This window comes from Mauremys mutica, chromosome 6, assembly GCF_020497125.1.
Source record: "Mauremys mutica isolate MM-2020 ecotype Southern chromosome 6, ASM2049712v1, whole genome shotgun sequence".
NCBI lineage: Eukaryota > Metazoa > Chordata > Testudines > Geoemydidae > Mauremys > Mauremys mutica.
The window spans coordinates 98,597,861-98,620,064 of NC_059077.1; the positions used below are offsets into that span (position 1 = coordinate 98,597,861).

General features: G+C 39.3%; 3 protein-coding genes across 3 annotated transcripts; all 3 read left to right on the top strand.

Moving 5' to 3' along the window:
* The first annotated feature begins 2,529 nt into the window (after nucleotides 1-2,529).
* On the top strand, nucleotides 2,530-3,105 carry LOC123372491 (interferon epsilon-like). Its single transcript, XM_045020604.1, has one exon. The coding sequence runs from the start codon at nucleotides 2,530-2,532 to the stop codon at nucleotides 3,103-3,105; it is 576 nt and encodes a 191-aa protein (XP_044876539.1).
* Nucleotides 3,106-11,236: 8,131 nt separating this feature from the next.
* LOC123372250 (interferon beta-like) lies at nucleotides 11,237-11,809 on the top strand. The gene has a single exon (XM_045020257.1). The coding sequence runs from the start codon at nucleotides 11,237-11,239 to the stop codon at nucleotides 11,807-11,809; it is 573 nt and encodes a 190-aa protein (XP_044876192.1).
* Nucleotides 11,810-18,051: 6,242 nt separating this feature from the next.
* On the top strand, nucleotides 18,052-18,627 carry LOC123372475 (interferon beta-like). The gene has a single exon (XM_045020579.1). It carries the CDS (start codon nucleotides 18,052-18,054, stop codon nucleotides 18,625-18,627), a length of 576 nt encoding a protein of 191 aa, XP_044876514.1.
* The last annotated feature ends 3,577 nt before the right edge of the window (nucleotides 18,628-22,204 follow it).

Sequence of the window (22,204 nt, forward strand, 5' to 3'; positions counted from 1 at the left end):
TTTCTTGACAATGTAAGCCCCATTGGAAATCTCTTATCACCTCATTTGGAGTTGCTAATAGGAGTCTCTGTTCATTCCTCACAGTCAACAGCTGGCACCACTGCAGAAGCCTTTGCTTATCTTTATCTCCAGGTTTCTCAAAGAGTTCATAATGTGGGCCTAATCTTAAAAATATTGTTCTATGGACTATTTACCCTCCTATTCAAGATCAGGTAATACCTTCGTGGCAGGAACACCAAATGCTTACAGAGAAAGGGAGTAGTAGGAACACATTTATAACATTTGAGCTGTCTTTAAAAGAATGTGAGAACTGTCAGTTCTCTGAAGACCACCATCCAGTACTCTAACCATCACCTATTCATGAAGCTCAGTCTGGGACCGGCTGGCTTAGAGGCATATACAGGGAGCGAACTCTTAATACAAATGCCTATCCTTTCTTATGGTGCAGGCTTTTTCAGTAGCGGTACCTATCAGCAGTTCTTTCCTGCCCAAGTCTTTCTTCCTTCATTGTAGTTAAAGCCTATAAGTTGTACTGACAAAACACAATTACAGGGAAATAATGTGAGCAAAAATAGACTGTATGAACAAGTCAAAGATTATAAACAGATTGGTTTCCAACCTCCAAAATGTACCCCGCTCTCTGGTGGAACACGGCAGTCATATTGCACCGGGGAGCCATACAAACTCTTCTTCAAAGTCTAACTTCTCCATTTCCTCTGTAGTGAAGAGCAGAACCTCCTGACAATCATTCCATCACATTGTTTTTAAGCTGTGCTCCGTGGAAGAGTCTTTTAATCTACTTAACAGCCATTTGAGGTCATCCATCATCTACGACTTTAGGTCTTCCTGTGGGAAAGCCAACCACAGGTATATAAAAAGGGAGGAAAACACCACTAATACATCTCCACTTAAGTACTCACTTATCATCTCACTAGCAGGCAGGAGGAAATAGTTGCCCCAGCTTTCTTCATAGAAATAGATGAACCGATGGCTTCTGCACAGAACACAAAATCTTTCCACACAGAGCACCCGAGTGGCTGCATCACTTCTAGGGCTTTGTTAGACCTGCATTCTGGTCCCTATCAGTGTGGTTCCATTACAGCCACCATGCCAGGGCTGCCCCAGGCTGGAACAATGGGTGCTGGGGGTGTGAAGATTCAAGTAATAAGAGTGACCAAAAGCATGGTCTCATTCAGATAGTGGGTTAGCCCATGATGAGCTGGGGGCTCTAGGAAGTCTGCTCTCTCTGCTTTGTTGAGGGTCTTTCAAAAATTTGAAGCAAAAATCTCAAATTTCGTATAGAAATGCAGGAAAACTTGGGAGACTCTAACCAATTTAATATGCACAAAAATGTTTTCATCGTTTCTTCATGTGATTTTCTTTTTTTAAATTCCAGTTTTCTTGTTGAATTAAAACACATTTCCCTGCCATGATGGAAACTCCAGCACAACAGTCTGTGCTCGGGCTTGAGATCCAGAAAATGAACCGTGACCACAGGAAGTGAAGAGAATAACACAAACTAGAAGAATTTCACTGCCAAAGCTGAGGGGAAGGGGAAAGAGAAGAAACCAGCAAAAATGATGAACACTAAATTTCATTTTTAAAAAATTACTTGTATTCTTTCATCCCAGGGACACACTTGGTAAAAAATACATAATGTAATTTCTCTGCATAACCTCCTTCTGACCACATTGTAAATCACAGTCATCCATGTGGGTACCTCTCTAGTATGTGTTACTATACTAATTGCTCATCCTGTTTTATGAATTATTCTCATTTTTCACAATTGTCAGCTACTTGCAGTGATCAACAGGACATGATATTCACACCTTTCGGCTGGATCTATTACTCAGCTCCAGTATGTATATTAAGACTTAGAAATAACAATGAGTTAAGGTTTCATTTCCTCAGAGCATTCTATCTCCTGTGGTTTCACAGAAGGAAGATAACGATGGTTTGTGGTGTCTAGATTTTAAATGTACCTTCTAAATCGGAGGAAATAGTTAAAGTTGGGGAGATTTGCCAATATTTTTGGGAGGCCTAACCCTTTCCTCCCACATTTACTTCCTCCATGCCTAGAAAAATTTAAATATTCCTGATCTCTCAAATGAAGGAGGTTATGAATGGGAAGTGCACTGGCTGACAAATTGGAGGTCTTTTCCATCCCACTTTCAAATTGTGGATGATCTTCTCAAATTATAGATATTAATGTATGATAAAAAGCCTGTGTGTATGTGGATCCAACATGAGTTAACAGGGTTGTGTATTGTCATGGGTGATCACTTTCACACAAAAACAGAAGGAGGAAACATGGTAAAAGAACTAGAAAATAGCAAGAAAAACAGAAAGAAAAACTCTGAAACCTCCAAGAAGGAAAATCTTGTAAATAGAAAATGATCAAAGAAACATTCTCCAACCAAATACTTAAATTCAGAGACATACAGGAAAGACACAGCAATCTACGTAGGAGCCCCAACAAACTCCAGGCTCAAGGTTCCACACAAAGAAAAGGAGTGTATAGACATCATCATGACCACCAAGTGTTTGCTACATGTTTGCCTTGTACTGCTCTTCTCTGCTGAAATCTCATCTCGGCTCTGTACTGTGCTTCACTTCCAGCAGAACAAAATGAACAAAGAGAGCTTGGAGCTTCTGCAAAAAATGAGCGGAAATTTCCCCTCACAATGCATAAATGAAAGGGCAGCTTTCAAGCCCTCACAGAATGTTGTTGAACTTTCAGTGTCCCAGAAAGAGAATGCCAAGGTGGCAATTCAAGAGATCCTTCAAGAGATCTTCAACATCTTTAGCAAAAACCTCACCCAGAGTACCTGGGATGGGACATCCATGGTCAGGTTCCAAAGTGGACTTTACCAGCAAATACAGCGGCTGGAGGCATGTTTGAGAACACAGATGGAGAAGGAATTAACCCACCCAGAAAGTGAGGACCTCCAGCTCACCACTCGGAGAGTGAAAAAATACTTTCAGGGGATAGATGCTTTCCTGAAAGAAAACCAATACAGCCTGTGTGCCTGGGAGATCGTTCGTGTGGAAATACTCAGATGTTTTGTACTTATTGACAAACTCACTAGAAGGCTTAGTAACTAAGGTACAGTACAGATCTTTTCCTTGGAGTAAATGAATTAAGATTAGTGTCAATTATATAGCTGAACAGAGATAGCGGATATTTTATAACTCTGCTTGTATAGGGCCTGATCCTCTTCTACAGGATCAGTGGCTTCCATAGCAGCAGCTTCAGGTTCTTCCCATCCTCTCCTGGAAATGGATTTGCAATTACATGGATTTCCTTTTCTGTGTTTCTACTTTTATTTAGGTTTGTGATTCTTCATAATCTCCCATAGATCAGGTGCTGTTATGCACTACATAATTGGCAGTCCATGCAACAAAGTACATATATTTCAAATCCTTAGCCATCTCACCGTTACTTTGGTCATCCAATGATGATACTTCCCCTCCACCCCCAAGGTACTCTGACTTCTGCATATGTAGTGTGTTTCTATTATGGTCATGGCTGCTATTTATTAATCTGTCCTCATCATATACCACAGCTTGAGAAGTTTCCTAGAGACATGTATAAAATATATGAACTGAGCATAAGACTTGTGAGATTATGAGGTGTGGAAAGATATTGTCATTTAATGTACTGACATTAATGCAATGAAAAATGTAGTTTTCCCTTTGTGTTTCAACCAAATTTCATTTCATTCCAGCTAAGGATGCAGTGACTACAGAGGTTAAAACAGTTGGATGAAATTGTACCGTGCTGTGGATTCCCTCCTCTCTACTGATTCTTCCCACAGTGACTTCTAAGACTCCATAATACTTGACCTTCTATTATGGAATACACTCACTCCATAATGAAATTCCAACTGCCCATATTACAATTTACGTGATAATACTCTGTTGATTTACTCAAAGTTTAAATTGCAAAATGAAGGATATCGATGCAAAAAAGTTACAAGAAAATTAAGACAGGGTCAGACCTTAAACACTGTTGACATTATGGGTTTGCTATATATTTCTGTGGTTCAACTCTTCTCTGATCAGATCTCATCTCTGAACTGTAGCATGCAGTTTAACCACTGTATAACAACCTAGCAAATGTGAACTGGAAAAACTTTCAAACAAAAAAGATGTGCATAGTTTTCCTCTAATATCAATCCTCGAGTGTCCCTGAAGGGGAATGGCAAGGTGGCAATCCAGGAAATCTTCCAACGTCTTCCTGCTGCTTTTGCAAAAATCTCTCCAAAACTACCTGAGGTGAGAGTTCCATTCAGCTATTCCAACATACACTCATCAGCAAGTTGGGCATCTGGAGACATGTTTGGTTGCAGTGATGGAAAATGGGACTCTCTGACCAGGAGGTAAAGACCTACAGTTTCCCAGGATGAAAGTGAAGAGATACCAATTATTTCATAAAAGACAAGCAGTTCAGCCTCAGTGCTAGCAGGAGAATCCATATGGAATTATGGAGCTTTCAAATATAGGACAAATTCACAACGAAGTTTAGAAATTTAAATACCAACATTTTTAGAAGTACTAACCAAAATCAAGTAATATTTTATACATGATTTAAAATGAGATGCAGTGGAATTTTAAAAGCAGTTGTTACTATTTATTCTATCTGTGCACTGTGAAAATATTTTCAGATCGTTTTATGATATTTATGACAGGATATTTCTGTCAGTCTGTTATTTATTTATTGTTCCTATTTATGTATTTATCATAGATATTTGTTAATTATAAATAAATAATTATTTTATATAAAATGGCAACCTATAGTAGAAATGATTTGAATTAAATACCTATTGAACCAAAAAGAAAGAAAAGGAGAATAAAAAAGAAAACTCTGTAATTGTTCAGCCTTAAAACCCCAATTCCATAGAGTACTTATGCACGTGACTAGGCTGACCAGATAGCAAGGGTCAAAAATGGGGACAGGAGGTGGGGGGTAATAGGTGCCTATGTGAGAATCCTCAGCTAGGGGAAGTATGCAACCCACGCCTGGTTGGTCTGGATCAGGGTCACTTGGGGTCATCCAACATCCTTCTGTTGCAATGCATCACTTATATGCACAAAAGCAGAGCCTTCTCTCCCAGCTTAGATAACCTGGCTTTGGCCAGTTCATCCCCTTCCTTCCTCTTGCCCAAATGTCCTGTGGGTCTTCCTCCACTGATTTCTTTTAGAGTCTTTCATTTTTGTCATCTCTTTCTCAACCTTCAGTAACTTTCCACTCCTAACCCCCATACTCCTTAACACCAACTTGGCCAAACTGGTTCCCTACTTAGCATAAGTATGTTGTCATTAGAACATAGTTTTAAAGTTAAATACTCCACATTCATTATCCTTAGCCTAGGGAGTACCTGCTGTAGGTCCTGTCCAGTATAATGGATCCACAGAGAAAGAGTTTTCTCATGATAAGGAAATTTCAGATCAACAACTTCATAATATCAACTAGAATTCATGTCTTACAGATAGACCCTCCCCTCGTCCCCCCAACACAAACACAAACAAATCAAGCTATATGAATCAGGCAAGTCACACTCAGTTTTCTGACCAACTGGTGCCACCTCTCCACAGCCTCCAAATCAAGCTTGTGCATTTCTTGACACCAACAACCAGTTTTGTGTACAGAATCCATTCAACTGTGAGTTATATTACATGAATAATGACTAAAAATTACCCTAAATTCAACATTTCAGATATTGGTAATAAAGCTGCTGGTTGCATCAAATCTAGTGAGGATCCACCTATATACCAAGTTTTGTGTAGGTGAATAGTATTTCTGAAGAGCTATCTGTCAACAGTAGCGCTCCCAACAACATATTTCAGCTACAGCTTAAACATTTGAGACTTATTAAACTTTTATGAAAAATGTTTGGCCTTTTGTAAACATTTTCAGAAATATTTGTACATGTTAGTTTTTGTTAGAAAAGAACATTTGCCTAAAGAAGATATACAACAGGTATTCTGTAAATACACATTTTAAAGAGAAATCTCTCCAGAAAAATTCTTGAAAGCAGTTTTGAATTTGAAATCAACCAGCCGAGGAACAGGCACAACAGCATTGACTCAGGTGAACCATCATACAGAACAAGTAGCAAATTATGAATAGCAAATACTCATAGGGAAAAGATATGGTGAGGAAGTCTTAAGTAATCAGAGTGGAATGTGTTCCCATAAACCATTTGTCAAATCATTTTCAATAAATACATCAGCAAAATGTGAATTCATTTACAGATTATTTGCAAATAGGAAAAGGGGATGAACTAATCTTTTATTACACATTCAAATTAATCTGGCTGACACAAAGGAAAAATAGTCCAATAAAATTTCCTGCTATTTTCACTGAAATTTAAATATATAGTATTTCATCAAATTCTAGTAAATACTTCACCCGGCTGAGTCTGCATCTAACCTTTTCCAGAAAGCAGGCTAATTGCTGATGCAAATATGCTGAAAGACTATGTGTTTTTACTTCCATTGCTTAATTACTTTTGTTGTTAAGATTCAGATTTTTTAATTTCTCTCTCTCATAAATATTCATAAGCTTCCACTTGCCAGGAATGTACACACAGAACTCCCACTGGGGTCAATCGGAGATGGGGTACAGAGCCTATATTAATATTGGGTCCCATATATGTATATTTATGTACAATAAACTGATTCTTTAAAGTGACACTTCCAAATAATTTAGGGACAAACTCCAGATTACAATTAAAGAATGTGCTTGAGGTGATGGGGCAGGAAGATGTAAAAGAAATAGCTTAAACAGAAATATTTATATGTTTTCTTCGTTTCCATTTTTTAAATTAATATGAAAAACTCCATTTCAATTTTTGGGTTAAAAACCATTCCCCTTCACTGATGGAAACTCCGACACGCTAGTGCTATGCCTAGTACCATGGGATGAAAAACAGAAAGTGAAACTTGCTACAGGCTGCAAACTTCATTCATCAGACTACTTGAATTGCAATGTTCAAGCTTGAATGGTGAAAAGTTAATCACATCTGAAAGTGACATTCATTTATGTCAGTCTCTCTAGCATATTTATTACCACCCACACAATCTTTTTGGACAACTCCATTCCATGTCACTACACTACATCACTGGGAAATACTCAGAAGTGCCCGAGAAGATAACATGTTCACACCCTTCAACTGTACCTGTTCCTCAAGCTTTTCACAGCTGGTATCGGGTTCTTAAGTAAACCTCCCAGTTTCTCAGTGCCCTCTGTCCATCCTCTGGTATTCCCTACACACATGGTTTCTCCTCTTTCATGTTTCAAATGGCCAGGAAATTGCAAGAGATTAATAGAGAATTGTCTGGGCCCCAATCTCCCACAGGAATTCTTTTCATGCTAATCAAATTTTAAGAGGTCCCAATAGTATTACTCCCTCTCAAAGGCTGGAAGGAAGGAATGAGACAGCTAGAGTATAGCAGGATTTTCTGATTTTGTGTGTGACACCAGAGAGGCAAAGTTTTCCATCTGCTGGCAAAGTGAAGGAACAGCAGCTTTACACATCACTTCACTGCTGCTATCTGCAGAGTCCAGCAAAAAGAACCTTTGCAGTAGTTTCCCCCATCTGCCAAAATTAATTGTTATCACTTAAAAGCATGGATAGTCTTGCTGATGTAACAGACATTCAGACCTGCCTAGCAGTGCTAACTACAGGAATTTGGGAGTAGACAGACAGATCCCTACTCTAACCTGTAACTGGATGACATTGTTAATCATCATACTCTTCTTATCCTTTAAATATTCTTTATCTAAGAGGGCAGGGGGGACCTAAGGAAAGAAATGTAGGGCTTCTTTAATATTAAAAAAGGTAATGACTGTGGTTTGGTTCTTCTAATGACTTGTTCGCTTCCACTAAATAAAAAGGAAACCAAAAGTAAAAACCTCAAGCAGAAAAAATCTTGAAAAGTAGAAAGTGATGAAAGAAAAATATTTTCCTATAGAATACTTAAATTCAGAGACATGCCTATTACCCCCACACACCCTATTTCTCGATTTTTCACACTTGCTGTCTGGTCACCTGAGCTGGGATATCAGCTGGGAAATCTCTGAAGCTTGGATTGGGCTTCCTCAGCTAGGGGAAGTATGCAACCGAGGCCTGATTGGTGTGGTGCTCTGTCACTCTCTAGTGGCACCTGAACCATCTAGAGATTGAGGAGTCTGCTACAGCCTTGGCTTAAGAGGCATGTGGCTTTCAGCCCCTACAGTTGAGGCTTATACACTAAGGTTTGAATGTCCCAGGTTCAATCCTGCCTGCTGACAACTGGGCTCTGCAAGCATTATAAGTGAGGGCTCATCCGAGATGTCAACTGGGAAGTTTTTGAAGCTCAGAATCCGCTTTAACATGTCCTCTCTCAAAAGTGCACCCAGAGGTGTTTACCTCTTCCAGGGGCCATGTAGTAAGTGTAGATTATAACACCCAGACACTTTGCACAGGATTCTAACACACTATTGCTGTTTACTTAATCACATGGAAAATACACAGATTGGAACAAAAATTGTAAACCCTATACGCCATTCCCTGCCTCAGTTTCCTCAACACACCAGGCCATTCTGTGGGCCTGGATCAGAGTCACTTGGGGTCATCCAACATCCTTCTGTTGGAATGCATCACTTATATGCACAAAAACAGAGCCTTCTCCCCCAGCTAAGATAACCTGGCTTTGGCCAGTTCATCCCCTTTCTTCCTTTAGCCCACATGTCCTGTGGTCTTCCCCCAGTGATTTCTTATAGAACCTTTTGTTTTTGTCATCTGTCTCTTGGTTGACTTTCAGTAGCTTTCCATTCATAACCCCCATTCTAATTAACATCAGCTTGGCCAAACTGGTTCCCAACTCGAGCACCTTACTTACTGTAACGATGCTGTCATCAGAACACAGTTTTAAAGTTAAGTGCCCCCCATTGTCCTCAGCCTAATGAGTACCTGCTGTAGGTCCTGTCCAACAGGATGGACACACATAGAAAGAGGTTTCCTATGATTAGGAAATTTCATGACAACAGCTTCATAATATCAACTAGAATTCACAAGTCTTACAGACAGACACACACACACCCCGACACACACACAAACAAATCAAGTCATATCAATCAGGCTTCCAGACACTCAAGTCAGCAATTCTATCCCTCAGTTTTCTGAACAACTGGTGCCACCCCTCCACACCATCCAAATCAGGCTTGTGTGGTTCCTTGCCACCAACAACCAGTTTGGTGTACAGAATGTGTTCAACTTTCAGTCATAACATCAACAATGCCTAAACATTACCTAAACCCAACATTTAAAATTCTAGTAATAAACCTGCCGGTTGCATGAGATCTAGTGAGGATCCACCTCTCTACCAAGTTTGGTGTAGGTGGATACTAGTTCTGAAGAGCTATCAGTCAACAACATATTTCAGCTACAGTCTAAACATGAGAGACTTATTAAACATTTATGACAAATGTTTGGCCCTTTATAAACATTTTCTGTAATATTTCTCCATTTGAGTTTTTGTTAGTAAAGAACATCTCTTTAATAAGAAAGTATAACAAACACTCATATAAATGCTTATTTTAAAGAGAATTTTCTTGAGAAAAGTTCATGCAGACATTTTGAAAGCAGTTTTGAATTTGAAGGCAACCAGCCCGGGAACAGACACAATAGCATTGTGACTCAGGTAAACCATAAAACAGAACAAGTAGCAAATTATGCATAGCAAATATTCATAGGGAAAAGACGTGGTGAGGAGGTCCTGAGCAATCAGAGTGGAATGTGTATAAACCATTTGTCAAATCATTTTAAATGAACACATTCACACATTCTGAATTTATTTGCAGATTATTTGCAAATAGGAAAAGAGGTTAAACTATCTCTTATTTCACATTCAAATTAAGCTGGCTGGCACAGAGGAAAAAATTCCAGTAAAAATTCCTGCTATTTTCACCGAAATTTAAATATACGGTATTTTATCAAATTCTAGTAAATATTTCACTCAGCTGAGTCTACAGATAATCTTTCCCAGAAAACAGGTTAATTGCTTATGAAAATATGCTGAAAGACTATGTGTCTTTACTCCCATTGCTTTCTTACTTTAACAAGAAAAGCTAAGATTCAGATTTTTTATTTTTTCTCTTTAATATAAATATTATCTCCTGAAGGTTCAACTTGCCAGAAAATGCACACAAAGGACCCCCATGGAGTGAATGCAAGATTGGGGTGCAAAGCCTCTGGTATGACTGGGTCCCTTATATGGTATACTTATGTACAATACTTATGTACATTCTTCAAAGTGACACTTCCAAATAGTTTAGGCAAAACTCTAGATCATGACTAAAGAAAGAAATTGAGGTGATGGGGGAGGGAGATGTAAAAGAAGTGACATGAACAGAAATATGTTTATGTTTTCTTCTTTTCCTTTTTTAAAATTAATATGAAAACATTCCTTTTCAATTTTTCAGTTGAAAACCATTCCCCTTCACTGATGGAAACTCCAACATGACAGCTGAGTGCTATGGTATGAAAAACAGAAAATGAAACTTGCCACAGGATGCACCTTCATTCATCAGACCACTTGAATTTCAATGTCCAAGCTCAGTGAAATGCACACTGAAAAAAAAGAATAAAGCTTGAATGGTGAAAACTCAGACACACAATCTTGCAGTTATCAGTTTCTTAAGTAAACCTCCCAGGTTTTCAGTGCCCTCTGTCCATCCCCTGGTATTTTCTACACACATGGTTTTTCCTCTCTCATAAGACAGATAGTCTTGCTGATGTAACTTACTGATGGAACACACATTCAGATCTGCCTATCCCTCCTAACTACAGGTACTTGTGAGTAGACAGACAGGTCCCTACTCTAACCTGTAACTGGATGACACTGTTCATCATCACTATTCTTACCCTTTACATTTTTTTTATCTAAGAGGGCTGGGGGAGACCTAAGGAAAGAAATGTAGGGATTCTTTAATATTAAAAAAGTAATGACTGTGGTTTTGTTCTTCTAATGACTTGTTCGCTTCCATTAAATAAAAAGAAGGAAACTGAAAGTAAAAACCTCAAGCAGGAAAAACCTTGAAAAGTAGAAAGTGATGAAAGAAATTTCTTTTCCTACAGAATACTTAAATTCAGAGACATGGGTCAAAAACACAAAAGTCTACGAAAGACCTTGAACAGGCACCAGTTGCTCAAGTTCTACACAAAGACAGAGAATCTAAGACATCACCATGATCAGCAGGAGTTTGCTGCAATTTTGCCTCATTCTGCTCTTCTCCAGTAAAATCTCATGTCTGGACTGTAACAGGATTTATGCTCTACAAACCAGAATGAACAGCAAGAGTTTAGAGCATCTGGAGAAAATGGGTGGAAACTTTCCCTTCCAATGTCTAAATGAAAGGACAGCTTTCAAGCCCAGAGATATCCTCAAGATCCGACTGTCCCAGCAAGAGTATGTCAAGGAAGCCATTCAGCAGATCCTCCAAGAACTCTTCCATATCTTTAACAACAATCTCACCCAAGTTGCCTGGAATGAGACATCCATAAAGGAATTTCAGAATGGACTTCACCAGCAGATTGAGAAACTGGGGACGTGTTTGAGTGCTGAGATGGAAAAGGAAATAACCTACCCAGGAAAGGAGAACCTCCTGCTCACCAGCCTCAAACTGAAGAGATACTTCCAGACAATCAACGATTTCCTGAAAGAAAAGCAATACAGCCAGTGTGCCTGGGAGATCAGCCGTGCAGAAATATCCAGATGTTTCCTCATGCTCAACATACTCACAAAGAGACTTCAAAATTAAGGTATCATCTTTTCTTTTTTCCTAGAAAAACTCAGATAATATTATTTGATTAAAACAGCTGGAGAGAAATGGGTCAATAGGTTTATAACTCCTAATATGTGGGGCCCAATCTTTCTCCCATCATAATTTTATGCATAAAGCTATTTCAAAAATATGCTTAAATCGTTTTAGTGTAGCATATAATTTAGTGCTTCTCTACCACACACAATATTTTATATGAAAAATATACAAATATATCATAACTGCTAACTAATGACAAAATATCGTTAAGTAATAACTAACCATACCAAATATAATTTTGCCCAGTACGTGTCTAAGTTGGGGAAAAGAACAGTGAGAAGCCCCCTTTCAACAACTGCCTCGTTAGACAACATTCCAGTTAGGACACAAGAAAACGGAGGGTCTGTGCTCACACACTGCTAGCCCATCATCCAATTCTGCACATGGGGATGGCCGAAGGTTCTTATTCTGCTTTTCTTTGTTTTGTTTACCCCTAAATTCAACAGCCTTAGTAACAACAAATTGTGACAAGTGCAGTGAGGCTCAGGATTTATGAGTTGACATCTGCTTAGAAAAAGATGGCCTATATTTGGCATTTGAAACTCTCCATGTTTGAACCATTCCCCTTTTTCATTCCAGCACATGCTGCTTCAAGTAATGATGTTATGAAAACAGATGAATGAAACTGCACCTTCGCTGGAGTCCTTCATCTCTAAATTGATTCTACAAGCAGCACCTTTCGAGACTCTTATCAGTCCATCTTGAATTAAGCAAACTGTCAAACTTCAACTGTACTATTTATATATTACTTGCCATTACTGGACGGATTTATTCACATGAGAAAATGTAAAACAGAAGATTTTGCTGAAAACATCGCAGAAGACAACATAGTATTTGAACCAAAGGAGAAAAACCTTACTATTTCTTCATCATTGATATTACGCATTTGCTCCAATTTCCCTTGGGCTGCTTTTAAAAATAAAATCTTACCTCTGAACTGTAACATGTTTTGCTTCAGCATAACAAATGTGAACCAGGACAATTTCCAAACAAAATGGAAGGATAATTTTCCTGCAACAGCAGAATGAAGGAAGAGACTTCACATGGCCCCAAAAGTTTCTCAAGCCCAGAGAAACCCAGAAAGAGACTGGGTCCAGGAGATCATCCAAGAGATCCTCCAACAGATTTCCTACATCTCATGCTAAATACCCTCACAAGCTACCTGGAACGACAGGCACATATAAAGATCCTGACATGGACTCATAAGCAAGTGAAACTTCTGGAGGTGTATTTTGCTGCAAGGATAACAAAGAAACAAGAATAGCCCAGTTTCTAGGCACTCTTAAATTTTAAACTAGTGCAAATATAATTATTTTCCTGCACTGTGATTTGTAAACGTGTTTTATGTTGGTCCATTTATATTTATTCAAAATACTAATGTATTTCTTTTATTTATTTTTTTCAGAGATTTAATAATATTTATAAATAAATATTTATTTATACAAAATAGCAATCTACAGAAGTAGTGATTTGTATTAATGAGATTTTTTTTTTAAAAATAGAGACCCAAGAATAATCTTCTCTTGTTACCTTAAGACTCCAGTTCAGCAAAGGACTTGTAAAAATTTGCCTAACTTTAAGTACACAAGCTTCCCTTTGACATAAGTGCTTAAACGTGAGAACATGCTAAAGTGCATTGTGAACATAAACTCTGATTCAGCAGTGACTCCATAAGAAAAATAGCTATGGTAATTAGTTTTACCACTCCAACAGACCACACACCACAACCTCTACTCTGCAGCTTTTATGTGTCTGTCTGTTACCAGATTACCTTTCCTCACAACATTTGTAGTTGCGGGTGTTTGGAGCAGTAGCTCATTGTGATTAAATTAAAGGAGTGATGGAGAGGCTGGCATTCCAAGAGGAAGACTTCAGGCTGTCGTGGTACAAAGTTGCTTGTCCCCTCACAACCCTAATGAGATGTGTGTGAACCGGCTCCCCATCAATGAGGTTTCCATGTGTGCAGACTCCGTATCCCGCCTCCCCCCCACCAAGGAGGCTTGTGTGGGCCTAACTGTCCCCCTCCGCCAGTCAGGTTTGGGTACACTTGGCTCACAAACAGCATCAAGCTTGTACATACCCAACCCCTCCTGTCATTCAGGCTTGTAAGCATCTGGTGCTGCTTCCCTTTGCTCTCCCCCTGGCACTCCCCAAACAAGCATGTGTGCTTATGGACTGCATGTTGCACCAACAACCAACCAGCAGCTATATGAGCATAGTGCATCAAAATTTCAGTTGTGCTGAGAATAATGACTAAAAATTACCCTAAACCCAATAGTTAAAAATTACCTGAAAGCAAAACAAAACAAAATAAACAAAAACAAAAAACATCCGTTGGACCAAATCTTGTAAGAGTCTATCTCAGGGGTAGGCAACCTATGGCACGCGTGCCAAAGGTGGCACACAAGCTGATTTTCAGTGGCACTCACACTGCCCAGGTCCTGGCCACCAGTCCGGGGGGCTCTTCATTTTAATTTCATTTTAAATGAAGCTTCTTAAACATTTTTAAAACCTTATTTACTTTACATACAACAATAGTTTAGTTATATATTATAGACTTATAGAAAGAGACCTTCTAAAAATGTTAAAATGTATTACTGGCACATGAAACATTACATTAGAGTGAATAAATGAAGACTCGGCACACCACTTCTGAAAGGTTGCCAACCCCTGGTCTATCTCTTTCCCACGTTTGGGTATGTAGACAGTATTTTTGAAGAGCTATTAGTCAGCCATAGCACTGTCTAGGATTAATTTAAGCCAGACCCTAAATCTGGAGATTTCTTATTTAAAAGAAGTCAAACAACCACTACATTAAATGTTCAAATAGTAAAAAAAATGAATCGTGCGTGAATTTTTACACTGATTGGCAATCTGCCTTTGGAGAAAAAACAAGAATGTATGTCCCATTTTAAATCCTTTTAGTAATATAAACCAAACTATGGGGTCTCTAGGAGACTGCAAATTCTTCACAGTCAACAGATGGCAGCATTGCAGAAGCTTTTACCCTCTGTTCTCTTTATCTGAGGCTTTCTCAAACATTTCATTATGTGGACCTAATCTTACCAAAATTGTTCTAATGATCATTTCCCCTCCCATTCAAGATCAGGTAACATTTTTTTTGGCAGGTACACCAAATGCTTACAAAGAAAGGTAGTACTAGAAACACAATTATATAATTTTAGCTGTCTTTAAAGGAACATGGGATCTGCCAGTTCTCTGAAGACCACCACCCAGTACTCCATGTACTACCACTGATTCATTAAACTCGTTTTGGTACCTGCTGTTTTAAAGGCATGTATAAGGAGTTAACTATTAAAACAAATGCCTATCCTTTCTTATGGTGCAGTTTTTTTCCCAATAGCTGTAGCCATCAGCTGTCGATATCCTTTCCTGCCCAAATCTTTCTCCCTTCATTCATTCCTTCATGTAGTTGGAGCCTACAGGTTATATTGACAAAACACAATTATACGATAATAATGAAAGCAAAAATAGACTGTATGAAAAAGTCAAAGGTGACAAAATCACCACCTCCAAAATGTATCCCCCCACCTCCAGTGGAACTTGGCAGTCATATAGCACCTGGGAGCTATACAAACTCTTCAAACTATAGGTACTTCATTACCCGTAGAGTAGAGGGGAATCTCCTCACATTCATCCCATCATACTGTTTATAAGCTGTGCTATGTGGAAGAATCCATTCATCTATTGAAGAAGCCATTTGATGATATGTATCATCTAAGATTTCAGGCCTCCCCGCGGGAAAACCAACCACGGGGGGATAAAAAGGGAGGAAATGATACCAATACATCCCCACTTAAGCTCACTTTTATCCTTCCACTGGCAGGCAGGTGGGGATACTAGCAGGTGTCCCCAGCGTTCATCATATAAACAGATGAGCCTGTGGCTTCTACACAGAACACAAGGTCTTTTCATATAGAGCTACAGAGTCCCTGCATCAGTTGTCGGGACCAGACAGAGACCCATTCTGGTCCCTGTCAGCGTGGTTCCATTACAGCCATTCAACCAGGGCTTCCTTCAGGCAGCAGTTGCCTCAGACAGGCCCTGTAAGTGTCATTTCAGTGCAGCTGACATGGCGAGAGGCACCCACCAGACCTGTACTAGCACTGCCCCACCCCAATGCATGTCTGCTCACTCCAGGCCCTGCACATGGATCATAACTGTATAGAGAACACCCCAAGAGGGAACTATGTGCAAAAGCATCTGACTCCATAGCACCTCATCTCACCCGACACACACTTCCATGTAGCACAGGTAAGAGTCACAAGCAGAGGGCTCTATCCCTGCATGGATCCTCTGCAGCAGGCTCTGAGGCCCTTGTAACCAACTTTTCTCAAATAATATAATAATTGTTTGCCTACTTGCTGCAGGGGAGATGGAAGTTGGGGTGTTGAGCAGCTTCAAGTAATATTAGCAAGTGAATGCATGGTCTCCATTATATACAGGGTTTACGGTATTGGTCAATGGCTTTTAGCAGCCACACAATATCAATTATTCCAGTGCCCCTAAATACAGATTTACTGAAAAAGATTATTTCTCCCATCCCCACATTACCCTGCGATTACTTTGTTACCCTATACTCTCCTACTAGTCACATGACTTATTTCCCTCTCTCCTCAACATCTTCCTCTGGACTTCACCCTGGTGTGGAATACACATCCCCAACACCCATGGAAACTAATGGGAGAATGGGGAGCATAGCGCATGGCAATCTGGGGGCTCTGGTAAGTCTGCTTTCTCTGCTTTACAGAAACTTTTATGTAGCTGATACAAACATCTGAAATTTCTTATAAAAGTGCAGGAGACTTGGGAGACTAACCAAATTAATATGCACAAATATCTTTTCATGGTTTATTCATATGATTCTTCCTTTCTAATTTCAGTGAAAATAGTTTTCTTTTTGGATGAAAACACATTTTCCTGACATGATGGAAAAATCCAGCAAAACAGTCTTTGCTAGGGGAAGAGTACCAGAAAATGAAATGTGACCACAGGAAACAAAGAGGCTTAAACAAAGCAGAAGAGTTTCCCTGCCCATACCAAGGGGAAAGCAAAAGTCAAAAGAGAAGGAACCAGCAAAAATGGTGAACACTGATTTTGATTTTTAAAAAATTCTTTGAATTATTACAACCCAGGGACATGCCTGTTAAAAATACACAGCATGACTTCTCTTCATAACCTCCTTCTGGCCACACTGTAAATCACAATCATCCATGTGGGTACCTCTCTAGTATGTGTAACTAATTGCTCATCTTGTTTTATGAATTACCGTCCATTTTTCACCAGTGTCAGCTACTCAGAGTGACCAATAGGACATGATGTTCACACCGTCTAACTGCATCTATTCCTCAGCTACAGTATATATATATGTTCAGATCTGGAAGTAAACAAAAAATGAAAAAAGCTTCCATTCTCACAGAGCACACTCTCTGTCTCCTTTGTTTTCCTAGAAGGAAGATACCGATATTTTCAGGTGTCTCCATATTAAGTGTGCTTTCCAGGTTGCATGGTTGAAGTTGAAATTTACCAATATTTTTGGGCGGCCTAACATAGGTGCTGCCACATCCCCTGGCTTGAAGTGGTTTCCTTCATATTCAGGGTTTACAGTTTGGTTCAATGGCTCTCAACAGCCCCACTATACAAATTGTTCCAGCTCCCCGAGGCCTAACCCTTTCCTTCCATTTCCTCTATACCTCAGAACTTTAAATATACCTAAACTATTTTTTCTGTCAAATGAAGGAGGTTATGAATGGGAAGTGTAGGGTTTGATGAATTGGGGGTCTTCTCTCTACCACTTCTGAAGTTTGGATGATCTTATTAAATTACATCTTTAAGTTAATGTATCATGAAAAGCCTGTATGCATGTGGATCCACCATGAGTTAAAGGGGTTGTATATGGTCATTTGTGGTCACTTTCACAAAAATACAAAAAGGAGGAAGCGTGGTAAAAGAACTAGAAAGCAGTGAATTAAACAGAAGGAAAAAGACTGAAGCCTCCAGGAGGGAAAAACCTTAAAAACAGAAAATGATGAAACAAAAATTCTGCAGACAAATATTTAAATTCAGAGACATGAAGGAAAGACACAGCAGTCTACATAGGACCTTCAACAAACTCCAGGCACAAGGTTCCACACAAAGAAAAGGAGTGTATAGACATCATCATGACCACCAGGTGTTTGCTGCACGTTTGCCTCATGCTGCTCTTCTCTACTGAAATCTCATCTCGGCTCTGTACCATGCTTCACTTCCAGCAGAACAAAGTGAACAAAGAAAGCTTGGAGCTTCTGCAGAAAATGAGCGGAAATTTCCCCTCACACTGCATAAATGAAAGGGCAGCTTTCAAACCCACCCAGGATGTTGTCCAACTTCCAGTGTCCCAGAAGGAGAATGCCAAGGTGGCAATTCAAGAGATCCTCCAAGAGATCTTCAACATCTTTAGCAAAAACCTCACCCAGAGTGCCTGGGAGGAGACTTCCATAGTCAGGTTCCAAAATGGACTTTATCTACAAATTCAGCGGCTGGAGGCATGTTTGAGAGCACATATGGAGAAGGGCTTAACCAACCCAGAAAGTGAGGACCTCCAGCTCACCAGTCGGAGAGTGAAACAATACTTCCAGGGGATAGATGTTTTCCTGAAAGAAAAACAATACAGCCTGTGTGCCTGGGAGATCATTCGCATGGAAATACCCAGATGTTTTGTACTAGTTGACAAACTCACTAGAAGGCTTAATAACTAAGGTACAGTCAAAACTTTTCCCTAGAGTAAATTAATTAACATTAGTGTAATTTATACAGCTGAACAGAGATAGCGGATAGTTTATCTCTTTGCTTATATGGGCCTGATCATTCTTCTACAGCAGGGGTCGGCAACCTTTCTGAAGTGCTGTGCCAAGTCTTCATTTATTCACTCTAATTTAAGGTTTCACATGCCAGTAATACATTTCAAAGTTTTTAGAAGATCTCTCTCTCTAAGTCTATAATATATAACTAAACTATTGTTGTATGTAAAGTAAATAAGGTTTTTAAAATATTTAAGAAGCTTCATTTAAAATTAAATTAAAATGCAGAGCCCCCGGACCGGTGGCCAGGGCCCGGGCACTATGAGTGCCATTGAAAATCAGCTCGCGTGCCGCATTCGGCACGCGTGCCATAGGTTGCCTACCCCTGTTCTACAGGGTAAATGGCCAAATACCAACTGATTTCCATGGCAGCAGTTTGAGGCTCTTCCTGTCCTGTGCTGGAAATGGATTTGCAATTACATGGATTTATTTTTATGTGTTTCTACTATTATTTATTTTTGCACATCTTCATAATCTCTCACATAGCAGTACTGCTGGGCAGTAGGTAATTGGCAGACCTTGCAACAAAGTACATATATGTAGAATTCTTAGGCACCTCACCAGCACTTTTCAGTGTGGGAGGGAGGGAAGTATCATTATCTGCTGACCAAAGTATTCTTACTTCGACAGATGTAGTGTGTTTCTACGATTATCATCATTGCTATTAATTAATCTGTCCTCATGAGAACTATTTCTAGTATTCCAAGGTTTGAGAAGCTTCCTAGAGACTTTAAAAAAAATATGAACATACTAAAAGACCTGCGAGCTTACATGTGGAAAAGATATTTTCATTTAATTTATTGAGATCAATTCAATGAAAATTATATTTTTTCCCTTTGTGTTTCAACTAGTTCCAATTTCATTTCAGCTCCGGATCCTGCAACTACTGAGGTTAAACCAGAAGGATGCAGTGGAATCCCTCCTCTCTGCTGATTCTTCCCACAGTGACTTCTAACACTCCAGAACGCTTGATGTATTGTGCAATACATGCACTCTATTACGAAATTCCAGCTGCACAAACTACATTTTATGTGATAATATTCTGTTCATTTACTGTGTTTAAAATGCTTAGAATTAAGGATACTGATGCAAAAAAGCTTCAAGACAATTAAGAATTTTAAAAGAAAGGGTTAGACCTTAAACATTGTTGACATTAAGTGTTTGCTATATATTTCTATGGTTCAACTCTTCTCTGATCAAATCTCACGTCTGAACTGTAACATGCAGTATAACCACAGTATAACAGCATAACACAGGTTATAGGTTGGATATTAGGAAAAACTTTTTCACTCAGAAAGTGGTGAAACACTGGAATGGGTTATTTAGGGAGGTGGTGGAATCTCCTTCCTTAGAGGTTTTTAAGGTCAGGCTTGACAAAGCCCTGGCTGGGATGATTTAGTTGGGAATTAGTCCTGCTTTGAGCAGGGGGTTGGACTAGATGACCTCCTGACGTCCCTTCCAACCCTGAGATTCTATGATTCTATGTGAACTGGCACAGCTTCCAAACAAAGAGGTGTGGATAATTTTCCTATAATGTCAGAACAAAGAGAGCGATTTCAGGTGGCAGCAAGAGGTTCTCAAGTTCTGAGAGTCCCTGTAAGAAAATGCCCAGGTGACAATCCAGGAAATCTTCCAGCACATTTCCTGCTGCTTTTGCAAAATCTCTCCCAAGCTACCTCAGGCGGAAGTTCCATTCAGAGGGTCCAGCATAGACTCATCAGCCAGCTGGTCATCTGGAGACAGGCTTGGTTGCAATGATGGAAAGTGGGACTCTTACCAGGAAGGAAGGAAGGACTTTCAGCTCACCAGGATGAAAGTGAAGAGATACCAATTATTTCCTCTAGCAGAGAAGCAGTTCAGCATCAGTGCCGGCAAGAGAATCCAAGTGGAATTAAACAGTTTTCAACCATAGGACAAACTCACAAAGAAGTTCAGTAATTAAAATAAAATTGTTAGAAGTACTAACCAAAATCACTTAACATTTTATACAGAAGTTAAAAGGAGATGCAATGGAATTTTAAAAGCTGTTTCTACTATTTATTCTATTTGTGTATTGTGGAAATATTTTCAGAACATTTTATGATATTTGTAACAGGATATTTATGTCAGTCTATTATTTATTGCTCTTATTTACATTTTATCATAGATACATTTGAATAAATTATTATTTTATACAAAATGGCAATAGATCGTGGTAGTCATTTGTATCAAATACACATTTTAAAAAAATCCAAAAAAACCCTCTACACTTGTTCAGCCTTAAAACCCCAAGTCCAGAAAGTACTTATGCACACGACTTATGGTATGTGACCCATCCCACTGATGTTCGTGCTTCTAGTTGGGAATATAATTAGATACATTGATGAATCAGTGTGCAAATTCACTATACTTCCATATTTAAAAAAGTAGCTATGGAGTGAAAATTAGTCTTTCCTCTGTAACAAACCATGCACCAGACCTGACCTCTGCCTCTTTTTCCTCTGCTACTTTTTCCTTGGTTATTTTCCCCTACCAAATAACTTCTTGTTGTAGATGTTTGGTTTAGCAGATGTGTTGGAAGAGGCCAAACTACTGGGTGGGGGGAGAGAGGGCACCAATCACAAACAGTATGAACGCTCAAAAACACACCAGTTAAGTTAGCATTTAATTAGCTTGTTCATAACTCCATCAATCAGGTTTGTGTGCATTCACATACCACCTCCCCACAATACATTTACAAGCATCGCCCCCACCCATTAAGTATGGGCTTCCATGAATGCTTCTCATTTGTGTATCCTTCACACACATTTGGTTCCATTATTTTTGAGTGAGCACAGCACAGACTAAATTCATTCTTGAGTGCACACCACAAACAAAATTACATGTGAGTAATGAGAGCAGGGATAGGACATTTGAATGAGGATAGTTTCTCTGTCACCTCTAAAATGCAGCTCCCAGTTTGGGGGAATGCGTCAGTCAGTTACTACCCAGGAACAATACTGAATTCTTCTGAAAAACCCTAACTACCCCAAACCTATTCTGTGCTAGAGAGAAACTATTCTTATTCATGCCATCAGACCTTTAATAAAAAAAGGGCCATACTGAGTGGAGAATTCAGTTGAGCTCTTTGACAATATCACTCGTACCATAAGGAGCACCAAATGCCTGTGGGGAATCCCAGCTCGCATTTCTTAAAAGAGAGGGAAACTCTGTAAATATCCCCCACGGAGGTTCTCCCACATCCTTCCAATGGTGGGCAGGAATGAGGAGGAGCAGGTTGGACCCCAGCCTTCCTCACGGAAATGGCTGTAGTTCCATCTCCAGACTAAGCAGATTCTATGATTTCTGCACAGATGACAAAGGTCTCACCACTTTGCATTACCACCCATTATACTCTCTGCCCCCATCTTTTCAGTGTAAAGGAGTATTTTCCAGGGCTATGGAAAATAATCCATGGGGTCACAGGAAAGAAGGAATGATGAGTGAAGGCAGCAAA